This window comes from Amphiura filiformis, chromosome 11 (assembly GCF_039555335.1).
Source record: "Amphiura filiformis chromosome 11, Afil_fr2py, whole genome shotgun sequence".
In the NCBI taxonomy this organism is placed as follows: Eukaryota; Metazoa; Echinodermata; class Ophiuroidea; order Amphilepidida; family Amphiuridae; genus Amphiura; species Amphiura filiformis.
This window is the reverse complement of record NC_092638.1, coordinates 11,974,809-11,991,391: the sequence shown is the minus strand read 5'-3', so window position 1 is coordinate 11,991,391 and position 16,583 is coordinate 11,974,809. Positions and strand designations below refer to the sequence as shown.

The window sequence follows — 16,583 nt, the reverse complement described above, 5'->3', positions numbered from 1 at the left end:
TGCCAGGCAGATTAATCACTGCCTAGATGGTCACTTTTAATGGTTACCTGCTTGACTAACTGCTACCAAATAAAAGTTAAGGTACATCTCTGCTCACCTCTCTATTTGTGACTATCTACCACAAAAGTCAAGCAATAGGGACATGTAATATGTGACCCGTTACAGCGAAAGGTACCTTATGTCGGCTGCTACAAGTGTCTCTTTTTCCCCAATGTTGGCAGAAAATATCAAACAATAATGACAATCTGAAGTGGCGGTCATTTCAAATCATCTACAAGTCAGCGAGGTTCAGGAATGTCCTCTCATTGTTAGTGGGTGGCTACATACCTATACAAATACAATACAATGCTTTTGTAACCCACCACTCACGCCACTTGAACAGGGATTAGCCATATCAAATAAAGACAAGAGCTGTATAACAAACAGTTCTATAGACAGGTACAAGCTTATTATCCTCTACAACAATAGGATTAATGATTGGTTTAGAATGCATTTGTTACTAGCAAAATAAGGCATATGTAGCTCCCGACTTAAGGTACCTTTTGCTGTAACGGGTCACATATATCATTGTAAAGGTTATTTTGAGAGAATTGCCCTATTCAATATCTCAAATGTGATGCGATCAAGCTAAATGAGTCTGATGTCGATTGAAATCAAAATTCTGTCTTCAATTTCATTGCATGAGCCATTTTCTAGAGATATGGTCAATTTAGTGTTGATCAGCACAATAAGATACAAAGGAAGTTGAATACTATTGGCTATATCTCAAAATCAATATTTCCAACATCCGACTCATGTTGCTTGATCGCATCACAAATGTGAAAAAACCAACATTACAGCCCATTTGGCGGTGAACAGTCACATCTGAAATTACATATTTATTCCCTTATAAAGCATTTAACAGCCCTATGTCTCATGTCCTCGTCTGTAGTGCCATTTTAGCTGCTAAGTCACCATAGGCTCTACCGCCTGGTAGAGTGCCTTTGTTCTTCACATGCTCCAAACACCGAATCTAAAAAGAAACAAAAGGGAAAAAATATTGCTAACTTTCAACTAACATTAAACTCATTACATAGTAGTTCTCCAGATACCCCCACTTGTAGTTAGATGTTGAATGGTTCAGTATTGTAAGAATTAGTGTGATGATTCTAACCTCCTGAAAGTTGGCTAGAAAACATTTAACTGCATTACCTATATTAGGCAATGGAATTAGTTTGTTATGTCGATCGACCATCAATGATTGGTCGATCCTTATTATTCTATCATGTAATATCAATTAACTGATTTTTATGTAATGTAACATCTGACCATTAATCATAATTAATTAGTCAACAGTTCATTAATTCTAGGTTAATAAATGCATATCACTTCTTGGGAGTGAAATTGTACAAAATAATGCATGCGTACTGAGATCTAATGCACAATTCCTGCAGGGGGGAGTGCGTTAGATGCATCAACATCTCGAGCAACAAGTGATAGGCCTTAACCTATTTCATAACATGAGGAAAAAAATCCTGTGAATTTTTGCCATTTTTATAACAAAATTGTCACTAAAAATGTTGGAAAATGCAAGCAAATATAAATGCATCAACCTGCAAGAAAATCAATGTGTCAGAAAGCTCTGCACATACTACGCGGAGATCGCGCTTGTGTAATTATACAATATTTATGCACACCTCGTATTTTACTAACATTTGCTCTGTCTGATTGGTTATCACTATCTTGGAGTGTAGGAATATAACTAGTTTCGATGCAGCATCGACCATCAATTCCAAGATTGAACAAATTTGGCTGCAGTGCCTATATGGTAACACTGACGGGTTGGCACAATAGATAGTGATTTAACTCCCACTTGCTGGTACAATGTGGGGCATTCCAAATGCCTGCAGAGAATGGGAGAAATTATCTTTTGTGGTCGATCAAGTTTTCACATCAAGGTCGTGAAAATATCTAGGTAATACATTTCAAGACTCACCATTAGTTTAGTTTCTCCTTGCCCATGTTTCTGTGATAGATTCCACAGGTTCTGAGCCAAACCAAACATAGACTGGTTACTCAGATCAGCGTGAATTACAAGTCTGTTGAAGAATTCTAATGCTAAGGCTGATTGTCTCTTCTTCTGAGAGTCCTGCAAATGAATAAAAACAGATCAACATTTATGTGCTAGCCTATTAGGCCAGATGATGCGTCTTGAATGAGACATGATACTGTAACCAGCCTAAAAAATAAGTTCAGATGAACAGTTTATTTTACTGTTTTTAAGCAATTTTCTTTGAATAATTCTTTTAATCTTGCTACTTGAATGGTCCATTCACACAACTTCTGTCAAACTAGTTTGTCTGTGTTAATTAGTACCCAATTAAAACTTGTGCAACTAATTAAACTGGAGGAGTAAGGAAGGAAAAGAACAAGCAGAATCATAAATCACTTCTGAGTATTCCACAAGTCTAGGTTTAAATTTGCATGCCCTTTAATTGGCCATAAATGCATGTGTTTCAGCATTAGTATATGTTTTGAACATGATAATTATATATTCAATGACTGCCATGTGTGTGTTTTGTATCAATAATGGGCAGAGATAACTCAGTAAAGGCTAGCGACACTAAATACATTTAGTATGGTAATGACAATTGAATACCTGAGTGGAAGAAGGGCCCAACTCCATCAGAACTGTTTTTGAGATATTAAGAAAAAACTTAATATTTGGAAAAGTTTTATAGACAGAACGTTTTCATCTTCAGGGACCTTTAATACATGAACATACAAAAGTACATACATTCGAAATTAAATATGATGTTTCCATGGCAACGGTACAGGTCTTAATACTGAGCTGGAGTTGGGCCCTTCTTCCACTAATATACTGCAAGTGCCAGTTCTGTGTTATAAATAGCTACAGAAATTAGGTAATCGCCATTAATTGCACAAGTAGAACTCATGTAATATGTTAGCAAGAAAGTTTATTGTAGTGAAAAGCAGATTTCATGGATGAACAAAATTCCTCTTTAACCATATATTTGTGGAAGAAGGGCCCAACTCCATGGAGTTGGGCCTTTCTTCCATGAAAACCATGATTAAGTGTACGTGGAAGACTATTTAGAGAGTGGATTTTGGCTCATCTTTCACACACAAGGAAGAACAGTCTGCTGGCAATATAATGCTGGGTCTATCTCATTTTTGTAAAAAATTGGAGTTGGGCCCTTCTTCCACTCAGGTATTCAATTGATGTCCATGTAAAAAAGAAAACACACCAAGTTATGTGCACTACAATATAATTGATCAATAAATTTCTACAAGGCAGCATGTCACAATATGTCGCATATTTCGTCAAAAATACTGCGAAGAACAATATTTTAGCGGCATGAAGTTTTCGCCCAAAATGAATATGTGACCCGACCTGATCCACTCAGGCCAAAGTCGGAAATGTTGAAAATTAATTTACTACCATTACTAACTTACTCAGTTCTTACACTGACTGATGTTGAATACCCAGGTCTCTTGAATACTTTTAGTTGCAAGTTTTGACCCTTTTACAAATGCTTTTATGTTTTTTATTGTTTCTTCCCTTCGCTTTTTGCCTATATATCTCAAGTTTTATTATTGCCGACTCTAGCCTAATTGGTTCAGATATGGTCACATATTTTCTTAAAGGCCTCAAGGAAAGGAAATATTAGAGAAAACTAATATTTTGTGAATTCATGTCACTCACAAAATGAAATTTTCATGCACACAAACGATTTCATCCTTTGGTAGTATACTTACATCCTGAGACAAGGTTTTACAATGGTCTAGAACCTGCTCTATCAAAGTACTGCACATGGTATTGATCTCATTGATGAACTTCTTGTCAGTCCCATACATAGTATCGTTGGAGTCAACTAAATTGACAGGGGAAAAAATTGCAAATTATATATTCATTATTTGGATTTTTCTTTTTTGGATATTTTCTTTTTACAAATTAAAGGAGTATTTCGTGATCCTAGCATCCTCTTTTTATGACATTTTTCAGTACATATCCACGAAAAAAGCCTATTCCCAAAATTTCAGTTGATTCCGATTTTGCGTTTGCGAGTTATGCATGATTATGTGTATTACACTGCTCCATAGACAATGCGTTGTAATTTCGTTCTGGTGCACCAGAACGAAATTCAAATTTCACGATATCTTTGCAAAACGAATTAATCTGCAAGAAATATTTTGTACATAAACATTATGTAGCCAGAGGTTTCCAGTGATATAAAAATCTCAACTTTTTTTGAGAAAAGTGGGGGATGAGGCTGTGGATCACGAAATGCCCCTTTAAGCCCAGTAAAATGTTAACTACTTTTAAGATATTAAAATATCGGGAGCCCCTAAACTGAAATCATTCAAAAACAAATCACCATATAATGTAAAAGCTGTAATTTTCACAAGTGAAAATTTTGAGGTTGCTCTGTTGACAATATTGTTGACAACAGCCCTACTATGCACAAAACTTCAGTGAATCACACAATTGCAGCACCACATTAAAACTAAATGGGAAAGGAGTATTTGGGTGGCAAAGTGAATTTGTGGGAAGACAAATTAGATTTTGCATTTACACAATAATAACCAGCAAAATGATCCCAATATCAATTGTCTATTGACATCTGCGAAACAGGTATAAATATAACTTACCTTGATCAATATGGTATAAGTATTGATCCTGGGCTGCTGCTGACAGTAGACATATCACACTGATGTATACTTTTGCTTTGGCATCAGTGTTGTTCTCCCATGTATAGTCCTCTATGACATTGACTAATCCTCGAATAAGGTATAAGACCCCTTGGTCTGGGTTGTCCTGTAAAGGGAGCAAACACAAGAGAAATGCATTTTACAGTTTGTCGTGCAAACACATCTTTCTATCGTATTATTAAAATTTCATCTAGTCAATCATACTTAACTATTTGTGACAAACAAACCATTGTGACTGAAACCTTCACTCTTCAGCTGGGCTGTGCGGCAAATGACGTTTTGTACCTGTCACCTCCAGGTATAGATGAAAATCAAAACCCAGCTGACAACTAAAACGTTCAGTCATAATGTCAACTTTGTTCATCAAAAATAGGTATGTTTGGTTGACTAGATTCAAATTAAATTTTTATTTGAACATAACCAGATGAATGAGAATCTACACAATATGATCTTTCTGTCACGTGTGACCGGCTACCATGAAATGAGTGTAAAGTTGCAAGTTGGTAGCTTTGAGGCATCCTGGCTGACTAAGTTGATGTTCTTTGTTTGCCACGCACCTGTACAAGCCAGTAGTACGTCCTTCGAGAATGGCCCATTGTGCCCCTATCCAAATTGTCACTAAAAATGTTGGAACCCACAAGAAATATAAATGCTTCCACCTCCAAGATACATGAATCAAACAAATGGGACAGACATGCGATCGAACACACTGGGCAAAGTGCTAAAGTTTGTTCAGCTTATAATAGGCGAAGAAAATAAGACTCATAACACTGTGTATTGATATAGAATGGTGTGCACGAAGTTGGGCAAAATATTTACGCTAGTTATATATTAATATTATGAGCCTCAGTAAATGAAGCAGGCATTTTATCACTCTGTCACTGTTGTGCATATACTTATTGGAAAATGGATCTCATTTTGAAATTTTCTCAAATTGGATCAAATTGAGTTACAATATAGGCAGGAATATGAGTAGTAATTTGAGATTACTTACAGGCACGACCAGTAGAGTTGATAGGAAGTTGTTGATGTATGCATGGAGTAGGGGCTCAGTAGATCGCACCTTGTGATCAATCTTCAGCATCCTTGGTACATCTGGGATGAGACTGATAGCAGCCTTGAAGAATGCATCAGCTACAATGTAATGGCAAATACAAGTATTATTTTATAATGCAATCAAGCAAAATGAGTGAGGCTTAAAACCATTACGTATAAAGAAAATCCAACATTTCTTATAATTGTTTTCTCTTGTGAAATGCTGTATTGCTCATTAAACTTAAACTTGTCAAAAACAACAAATTGGAGTTTGCAGTTTCTGTGCAATGGTAATCTCTTGCTGTATAATATTACCAGTCATATTTTTCAATATTTTGAGAAGCAGAGGCAACAGTTTTATCTGTAAGTGATCAAGAATTCTGTATCTTACTGGTAAACTTAACCCTTAACTTAACCAGGGGCTTTTTGGGGAGGGCAGGGAAAGGCAGGAAGAAAGAAAGAAGAAGAGAAAACTTTTTTCCTCAAGTGCGGGTTTGAACCACGGAACCACCGGGTGCCAGACACACACACACAGGGATTGCTTGCCACTGGGGTCTACCTTGGCTGGCCAAGCTTTCTGTGCCTATATGTGTGTTCGCGTGATGATGCACTGAGCTTTAGTAAGGTTTGGTTCGGTAATGGTTAATATATTCCTGAAAGTTATTTCATTCAAAACTCTATATAGTAGCATGGCAGTACTATGGTTAAATTCTCACGCTCCATGCAAGAGGACCAGGGTTCAATGCCATGTGGAAGAAAAGTCATTAACAATTATCTAGCTCATTATATACCTACCTTGTGTTAGTGCTGTGTTCATTAGTGCTACCTGTCCAGATGCAAGGTACAGATTGAGTCGATGGAAGATGTCTACTATTGATGGAATAGTGATAAAACAATAAGCAGCACAGGCCTATGGTAAAGAAACAAAGGTAATGAATTCAAAGCATATTATCTACATTTGGGTAATCTTATCTCGTTTTGTACTATCCAATGAAAAGAAGATTTAATATATTCTGTTCATCAAAAAACTTAGCTTGTTGTGTTTGGCTTGCAGAGCACACAGGGTATTTCAAGTTCAAACAGTTTGTAGATAGACTTACCCTGACAAATGAAGATGTTTTTCTAGAATGGTTTCCTTTCACTACAGATCTTGTTTCACCAGCTAATTGATTCACACACTAAATGGGAAAAAGGATCAAGAAAAAAATGTATACATGTGATGTAGCACATCAAAAGGGGGACTTTGTCAAGGTGACGTTTTGGTCTGAAGGCATTTTGCAAGCTTTAAAATGACTCCTTATTCGCTCAAATTAATCAAGGCATTCATATACGTCCCAAATTCTTATTATTTTCCATAATTTTTTCTGCCTATTGCAAAATCCCTCCTTTTAATGTGCTGCATCACATAATCCTTCATCTGTTGAGCAAGTAACGTTATAGTAACACTGCCAATAAACTGTTCTGATTTATAGCTGTATTGTATAAATTCAGATCATGAAATATTTAAAAAGGGGAAAAGGCAACTGAAAAGCTGTACCTTGATTAATACAGCAATAATTACATAGACAATATGTAATGAGTTACTTTGTTCAATTTCCATCTTTTACATTTGAAATTGTGCATTGAAAAATTTGAAAATTACTCAGTTTAATTTTGATATTTTACATTTGAAATTTAGAGCACTGAAAAGTTTTAACAGTAATAATTTAAACTTCTAAGGAGTGAGAGAGCACAAAAATGCCTCACTAAAGTGGGCCAGCCTCACTCCACTTATTTTCTCTCGCCACATTGCCTGGCCCTATCAGATCTCAGGTTGGCGTCACCCTGGGTGGTCCTAGTATTTTGAAGGCTGTGGCCAGAGTGATGCCATTTGGTGTTGGGTTGCATGGACTATATCTGCTTCAGTAAATATGGCATAATACCCAAATGTAAAATCTTATTTTGTCTTTTTGAAAAGTCATCATAATATTTACATATTGTGATTTCCTTCTGTCCACTTTGTAGTAATAAGGCTTTGTGGTTTCCCTTTTGTGGCTCAGATCCAATTCACTGATGGGGCCAGTCTACAGATCCCAAGATGAGTAAATACTACTATAGAAAAATTATCAAATTCGTGGACATCGTGGAACATTCAACTACGCTTGTTACTCCGCCGACTAATCATGCTAACTACACGCAGCATAACGCTACTCTCACGCGTCCATATTAGCGAGGCTATCTGCGTACAACTGCTTACTACGCACAGCCACGCAAAGAGTATGTTCCACGATGTCCACAAATTTGATAATTTTTCTATAATGAGTGTAACCGGCTGCAGGAAGTGGGACCGACTTTGGATTGGTCTCACTTAGCCTCACTCAGATTATAGTAGGGCCAAAGTGAGACCGAACCCACTAGCATGAGGCCAATTTGTGTTCTCACTCCTAACTTCTATAGTTGTAAGAGATTACCTGTACAAGTGTGACAAGGACAGCATCCAGGTTGCTGAAGTTAGCTCTTGATTCCACATAAAAACTTAGCTGCTGCTCAAAATCACGTCCAAAGGATATCTGTAACAAAAATTTCACAATTTGAATAAGAGGACTGCAATAACTAAGATAGCCTTTCGTTAGCACCCTCTCAAAGAATCCATTACACACTTTTGAAATTTTCTGTGTTTTTACGAAATATAACATACTGTCCTGAATAATGATGGGAGATAATTACTTGCAGTGAAATCAGATTCTAGTAAAATATAGATGCTTAATTAACTCACACAATGATCCCATAAGTGCACATAGGTCACTGTGTAGAAATGGTCACATAGTGATTTTAAAAGGACATTGGTCATTGCATACGCAGTTACGCACAGATGATTAGGTCCTTTCTTTCAAAGATTTTACTCTTGTTGATTTCGCTCATGTGAATGGTGTCAGAATACAGGTTGTCAGGCTGACATCATTTTCAGCTATTTTGTGGTAAATTAAAATCAATTATCAACTACCTTCAAGTATAAAAGAAAATCATCAAGAAAAGATTACACAGATTCACACCCATAAAGGGAATATGAATATCAATTTATCCACAAGGTGGCAAAAGGGTGACGGTCTCTTTTGCCAGATTGAACTGTTTGTTATACTAGTAAATACCCTGTACTTCTCCTTGCCTGTGGACTAGAAGAATACTACTCTTGACCTGATGATAATGTGAGGTGTATGTGGTATACTCTTTGCATCATTTAACATAAATAACATAACTACAACTTACCTTTCTTATAAAACCTCCAATCAGATTGCCTATGTCTCTCTTTTCATCTTCTAGAGAAAGAGCGCTAAAAGGATTAAAAAACATAGAATACCACATAGTTACACTAGGAACAGCCAATGTCCAGAGATACAAAGTTTTGGTCAGGGTTGCCTAAATCGAAAAGTCACCTCTCTTGATCATTGGTTTCTATAGACGAATCCAACGAGCCAAGTCATGGTCAGGATTTGGTCGGCCATCTTTGGTTTCCCGCTAGCACCAACCTGGTGTTTTGAGGGCCCGATTGTGCAAATAAAAGCCGCCTAACACCTAGAGAAGATACAAAGACAAGTGGTAAGGAATACGAGCGTACTGAAACCGATGTAAATTGCCCTTTTTAGGGGCAGGCCGAGCCACAGAGGCTACCGAACGGAGGCATCCCCCTCTGGTAGGATGACTTTAGTCATTTATAACATGCGTGGTATCAACTCAAACTGGACCATGCTGAAGCATCTGATTAATAGCACCGGCCTTACTCTTGTGCAGGAGCACTGGCTTCATGAATATGAAGCTCATAAGAAACTTGAAAGTACTTTTAGTATTGGTAACATCTCGACCCATTACACTTGCATTGACTCTAATGATCCCACCATTCCCACTCATCGTACAAGAGGAGAGGGAGGAACTGCCATCATATGGAGAAGCAATATTGACGCAAGTTTGAAAGTGACACGTATGACATCACACTCCTCCACAAGGATAAGCAGCGTTATTATTCAGAAAGAAAAATACAGTCTCTGTATCATAAATGTGTACATGCCGAGTAGAGGGAAAAATAATCATGGAAAGTTGGAGACTGTCTTGGACCAGATTGCCGAAATCATCATTGCCAATAAAGCGACAAGTGATATTCTCCTGGTGGGGGACATGAATGCATCTCTCCATAGAACACCGCCAAATCCCAAAGACAAGATCTTTATCGACTTCTGTGCAGAACATGAGCTGGAAACCCACACTGGTTACCCTCTGACTCCTACATTCCAGCATGAAAATGGGAAAGATAAATCACTCATTGACTACTTTCTTATAATGGCAAGTACCAAGTCTGTGATGTGTAACACCAAAGAGCTCTCAGATGATAACACTAATTGCTCCCATAAATGGATCTGACCATGTACCAATTGTCACGTCAGGGATAAACATACCTGTCAATGTCACATCTACAAAGGTGCAAAAGACAAGAAAACCTGCCAAATTAAAACTCATGTGGAGATGTGAGGACATAGAAAAGTATGCAGAGAATGTGAGAGCCAATATTCAAAAAGGTGAGATGTCGACTAAAAACCAGTTGACATTGAAATCGCTCTCAATAATATCACTAAAGCATTCTCTTTGGCTGCCAATGAAACAATTCCAGCCTCAAGGGTCAATAAGAGTGGAATGTCCAATGCCTCACCTACCATTGTGTGTTTAATCAAAGAAAGCAAACTAGCCTTCTATGAAAGCTTCCGCCATACCAGGGGCTAAGCAACCTAATAGAATTCTGATGCTTGAGGCAAAGAGAAATCTATGTGGACAGCAATGCTCAGAAGAAGCAAAGAAGGTGATAAAAATACAAAAAGGAGGTACTGATGACATCTTCTAAAGCCTATCCCAAACTCTTCCACAATATTATCAACAGGCACAGATCCATAGCTGAGACGGACATATCATTTCTATTTGTCAAAGGATGATGCCTAGATAACCCCAATGACATCTGGGATGGGTTTGCTGAGTACTTTAAAGATCTAGGGGAACCCAAGGATATGCTGCAATTCAAGGAGAAGCACCAAATAAAAGTGGAAGCAGAGATATAGCAATCTTCGAGGATACAGCACATCATAAATCTCAGAGCGAGTCTACAACCATAACAGAAGAAGTGATTGACACAATCAAGAACCTCAAAGCAGGTAAAGCTCCAGATGGTGAGGGGATCAGCAGCGAACATATCAAAAATGCTAGTGAGGTCCTAAAACCCAGACTCACCAAAGTTTTCAACAACATCTTGATGCTTACATTATGTTCCTCAGACATTCCTAACTGGTTACATCAAGCCCATATGGAAGAAGAAAGGAAATATAGACGACCCTACCATATATCGGGGGATAACAATTTGTTCAATCATTGGAAAGGTGTTTGAGGATGTCCTTGCCAAGAAGATAAAGGAAGTCTTCGCTAAACACCAGTCAAAACTGCAGTTTGGATTCACCCCGGACATAACCATGCTTTCGGCTAGCCTGCTGTTATCTGAGGCAACAGCAAGACGTGGAAAGGGTAGACAGGTATTTCCCATCTTCTTGGATGCTGAGAAAGCATTTGATGTTGTATGGCATGATGGCCTGCTTCGCAAACTATCCATACTGGGGATCCCGAAGGCTATCTGGATGACACTGGTAAAATGGCTCCTGGTTCACTAGATAATCACAAGACCAAGAGCTGTTTTTTTGCCAAATGTGTGACTCCTGGTCCAGACCTGCTTATTTCAAGGCTTGCTTATCAAAATAGTTAAACAACTATATAGCCTGTGGGCAATGCTACTTTTGAAAGCTGGATACTTCATGTTTGTGATATATTTGATACTAGCATACATCATATTAACCCCAACTCCCAACCTGCTTTTTGCCTAAGTGGAAGGAAAGAAGGGAGGAAGGAAGAAAGATGATGAAGTGAAAAGTTGTTTTCCCCACCTGGGAATTGACCCACCGACCCCTCTGGTGCCAACCAGTAGAACGGGTATAGTTAGCCACGAGTGTGACCGTGGCCCGGCCAAAAGATTGGTGCCTATATGTGACACGATCAAGGGAAAATAGTCGGATGTCTCTACTATTGATTTTGAGATATTGGCAAAGAAAGTGTTAATTCTTTTGTTTTATATTGTTTTCAGCGATTGATAAATTGATGTAACTTCACAGAGAAAAGTCGTATCAACATGGGGTTTTCAGTTTCTGAAAGCTCTAAATGTCCTCTTTAGAAACATATGACAAAACTCATTTTTGGGATGATGACATCTGACTCATTCCCCTTGATCATGTAGTTTGGCATGATTACCCAATCAGATCACGAGGCATGCATGGTCTTGATTGATCAGTTTTGCAGCTTACACTTATAATGCAAAACCTAACAAATATTGGATTAACATTTTTCAAGAAGAGGGTCAAAGCTTGTACCTTCTCCAACACTACAATGACCTATATACTCACTTGATGGAGTCATGCATTGTCTTGCAGATGAACATCAATGCATTTAATATCACTGGATCATTAGTTGCTTCTGTCTGGTTTCTGAAACAAAATAATAAAATAAGGCCATCATACTTTAATAGATTGTCTCAAAGCCCTTACCAAGTTGAAAACCTATAATGCAGAATACATTTTTTTCAGGATTTTTATTAATTAATTTATTTATTTTATCAAACTGTAAGACAGGCTTTTTGACAAGAATACGCCGGGGAATATGCAAGCATAGTTTCACTGTGTTCAAGATGAAGAATTTTATTGAGATTTACAACTTAGGCTATTTTTACATCTGATGTCAGATGTGAGATTTTTATATGGTGGATTTTGGAAGGAAAAAAAACAGTGGAAAAAATCTAATTTACTCAATCTAAAGTTTGTTTGGTTTATATAAGGCAAAAAAAATAAGACTCATATCGTGTACTGATATAGAATGGCATGCACGCAGTTCAGTGCAATGCTTACGCTAGTTGTGCATTGCGTAATGCATGGATGGCGCTATCTCTAATTTATAATAACGTTCGCTATCTCTAATTTTAAATAAGGTTCGCTATCTCTAATTTTAAATAAGGTTCGCTATCTCTAATTTTAAATAAGGTGTAGATAGCGGACCTTATTTGAAATTAGAGATATCGGACCTTATTTAAAATTAGAGATAGCGGACCTTTTTTAAAATTAGAGATAGCGGACCTTTTTTAAAATTAGAGATAGCGGACCTTATTTAAAATTAGAGATAATGGACCTTATTTAAGATTAGTGATAACGAACCTTAGGTATAGCGCACTCTAATCAAAATTAGTGATAGCGAACCTTAGAGATAACGAACCTTAATTAATTAGGGATAGCGAACCCTAAACAAAATTAGTGATAGCGAATCTTAGGTATAGCGGACCTTTATTGCAATTAGTGATAACGAACCTTAGAGATAGCGAACCTTCAATAAATTAGTGATAGCGGACCTTATTCAAAATTAGTGATAGCGAACCTTATTTTAAATTAGTGATAGCGAACCTTATTTTAAATTAGTGATATTGAACCTTAGAACTAGCGAACCTTATTCTAAATTAGCGATATCGAACCGTAGAAGTAGAGGACCCTTTTTTAGGTATAGCGAACCCTTTTCTCTATTAGAGATAGCGGGATTCTGATCTCCATAGACTTTACACGTTAGTGATAGCGAACCTTAGAGATAGCGAACCTTAGAGATAGCGGTCCTTAGAGATAGCGGGATGTCACCTTTGAGACAAACTATTCAACTAAGATGGCCTAATATTAAAAATAATAATTAAAAAATAAAATAACATTGACTATTTCAAGTCCATTGGCTCATATGAATGCGAAGCAAACTGTTTTCATCTCTCTTTTCACTCTCTCAACCCTTTCCACACACACACCCCTGTTTGTAAAAACCTCCAAACGAGGACCTCGACTTAACGAGGACTCACACACCCGTTTTTAATCGACACACCGTGGATCTCACACAGACACACCAGACAACTAACTATCCAACTGATCCATCCTATACCCCCTATGGGGGACCTATCCTATCTTATTTACATCATTTACATCATCCTGGTCATAGTAACAAACCGAGGACGTCTGCGTTTGGAGGTGTGTCTTCGTGATGTAGGTCCTCGTTTGGAGGCATTTACAAACGCACCCCCACACACTGTCTGAAACTTAATTATATAAACAAGACAGTAACATATTAATACACAATAGTTGTGAGTTTAATGGCTGATAGGACTTACCTAACAAAAGCCTCCATTATACCTTTACAAACTTCAACTTTCACTGTGTCTTTCTGAAACATGTCAACCATTGGTAAGAACTTGTCCTGAAAGAAACAAAAGTTGTGACATAAATATTTACGCTGACAACAATTATTTTGATTTATAAAAGATTGAAAATTGACTTTTTCTAACGCTAATCAGCAATTGGCAGATCCAAGGGGGAGTAGCCAATAGGCTATTCCATTTAAAATGCACACTACCCCTGTGGAAGATTTTGGAAATATCTTCCACAGGGGGAGTAGTACATTTAAATGTAACTGGTCAGAGTTAATCATACTCCCCTCATATATTGCCTTTTCCTGTATGTTCCACAACTGGAGTGAGTATTTCAAATTGTATTTCAAGTTGTCTATTCTATTTGAAACTCATACTCCCCCTGTGGAACACTTTAGCTACATCTTCCACAGGGGCAGTGTGGGTTTTAAATGGAACAACCCAATTGCAGTCTCTCTGGTAATTGTGGTCATTTTTCAAATCATGGATCCATACCTTATATGGAATCATAGTTCTGCAGATCACATCACATCTAAATGAAAATCATAACACACCACATGCAGCATGTTGATTGTTGTTGTATGTTAACTTAATGCAACTTATAGCATGGGAAAACTCCCTGAGTATTTTTATGGTTTAAGGTTGGTCTGAACCCTGGAATTATGGAAACTTTCGGGCCTCATAACTTCTAAATTGTTGGTCTAAAGTATATAAAAGTATACATATTTAGAATGGCAAAGACTTGATAAGTTCATCTGTGAGGTCAAATTTGGGCCAAAATGCCATTTTTGGCCCAAAATCACAAAAATAACGGGTTTTGGCCCACTTCTTTCTCGAGCATCGTAACAAAAAAATTCTTGGGCCAATTTTTTTTTTATAATTAATATATTTTAAGACAAAAAAAAGGATTTCACCTACCATTGACAGGAGTACTGAGAAGTCACTCATGTGAGATAAAATTTTGGACATCACAGATTGGAGCTGTAAATGAAGAAATGTCATTATAACAATTAATGTCAGTATTGTTGTTTGATTCGAAAGAATATAGAGAGTTGGACAGGCAAATAAAGAAACGTTGCAAGGAGGCCAAAGAGACCTGGCTGAATAGTGAATGGGCCAAAATTGAGAGTCAATTTGGAGAGAATCGGAATGTGTACCAGAGGATAAATGAGATCTCAGGCAGGAAATCAGGCTGTTCAAGCTCTGGGTGCATCAAGGCAAAGAATTGTAATATGCTGGTAGGGAAAGATGATGTAATGAAAAGGTGGATGGAATATGTTGGGGAGTTATTTCACGATGTAAGGGACGGTTTGCCAAGCTTTCCAGATTCTATTGAGGGTCCAAAGATATTGCAGTCAGAGGTTCGATCAGCTATAAAAATGATGAGCAGAAATAAGGCTGCTGGGCCAGATGGAATTGTTGTTGAAATGATTGAAGCATTAGAGGATTATGGAATTGAGAAACTGGCAGGAGTCATCAACAGAATGTATGATGATGGGATATTTCCTGAAGACCTGAGCAAATCAATCTTTATTGCTCTTCCCAAGAAACCTGGCGCTGTGGATTGTGAACAACACCGTACAATTAGCCTTATGAGCCATGTTACAAAGATAATTCTAAGAATCCTGTTACTCCGTGCAAGAAGTAGAATAAAACCTGAGATTGGTAAAGAGCAGTTCGGCTTTGTAGAAGATGCTGGTACCAGGAATGCGATTTATGTCTTGAGAATGATAACAGAGAGAGCGGTAGAGATGCAGAAGGATGTTTTCATGTGTTTCATTGACTACTCAAAAGCCTTTGACAAGGTGAGACATGATCAGCTTTTTGAAGATCTTGGTAAGCTAGACCTGCATGGAAAGGATCTACGACTGTTGCAGAACCTTTATTGGAACCAAACAGCGTGCATAAGGGTGGATGGAGATTGTAGTGAATATACAAGCATTAAGAGAGGAGTCAGACAGGGATGTGTGATGTCACCAGATCTCTTTAATTATTACAGTGAGCTGATCCTAAGGGAGCTAGAAAAGGAAAATGGTCTCGGTATAGGTGGACATAACATCACGAAGATAAGATATGCAGATGACACTGTCCTATTAGCTGAGTCTGAGGAGGATCTGCAAAGGCTTCTTGATGTGGTGGTTCAGGAAAGTGAGAGGAAAGGTTTATCGTTAAATTGCAAGAAGACAGAATGTATGGTGGTATCAAAGACTGAAAGCCCAACATGCATATTGAAGGTGAAAGATCAAAGAATTAAGCAAGTTTCCTCCTTCAACTACCTTCGCAGTCTAATTACAGAAGATGCCAGATGTATTAAGGAGGTTAAGAGAAGGATTGCACTGGCTAAGTCTGCATTCTCAAAATTAGACAAGATCCTAAAAAACAGTGCCCTCAGTATAGAGACCAGAATTTGGGTACTCAACTGCTATGTCATCCCTGTATTAATGTATGGAAGTGAAGCATGGTCAATAACAACAGACATTAAAAGAAGATTGGAGAGCTGCGAGATGTGGTTCCTTAGAAGAATGATGAAGATCCCGTGGACTGATAAAGTGTC

The 16,583-nt window shown here is 37.7% G+C and overlaps 1 protein-coding gene across 2 annotated transcripts in view; it reads right to left on the bottom strand.

Moving 5' to 3' along the window:
* The window catches only part of LOC140164359 (VPS35 endosomal protein-sorting factor-like), a 40,358-nt gene continuing 23,775 nt past the window's right edge, over positions 1 to 16,583 (bottom strand). For both annotated transcript variants that reach the window (XM_072187633.1, XM_072187634.1), the window contains exons 19-30: positions 14,948 to 15,010; positions 13,994 to 14,079; positions 12,210 to 12,290; positions 8,995 to 9,058; positions 8,199 to 8,297; positions 6,849 to 6,926; positions 6,544 to 6,658; positions 5,708 to 5,847; positions 4,654 to 4,819; positions 3,760 to 3,875; positions 1,976 to 2,128; positions 1 to 1,012 (exon numbers count right to left, since the gene is read on the bottom strand). In XM_072187633.1, the coding sequence (XP_072043734.1) occupies positions 914 to 1,012; positions 1,976 to 2,128; positions 3,760 to 3,875; positions 4,654 to 4,819; positions 5,708 to 5,847; positions 6,544 to 6,658; positions 6,849 to 6,926; positions 8,199 to 8,297; positions 8,995 to 9,058; positions 12,210 to 12,290; positions 13,994 to 14,079; positions 14,948 to 15,010 (1,260 nt within the window). In that variant the 3' untranslated portion in view covers positions 1 to 913. The remainder of the gene's footprint in view (positions 1,013 to 1,975; positions 2,129 to 3,759; positions 3,876 to 4,653; positions 4,820 to 5,707; positions 5,848 to 6,543; positions 6,659 to 6,848; positions 6,927 to 8,198; positions 8,298 to 8,994; positions 9,059 to 12,209; positions 12,291 to 13,993; positions 14,080 to 14,947; positions 15,011 to 16,583) is intronic.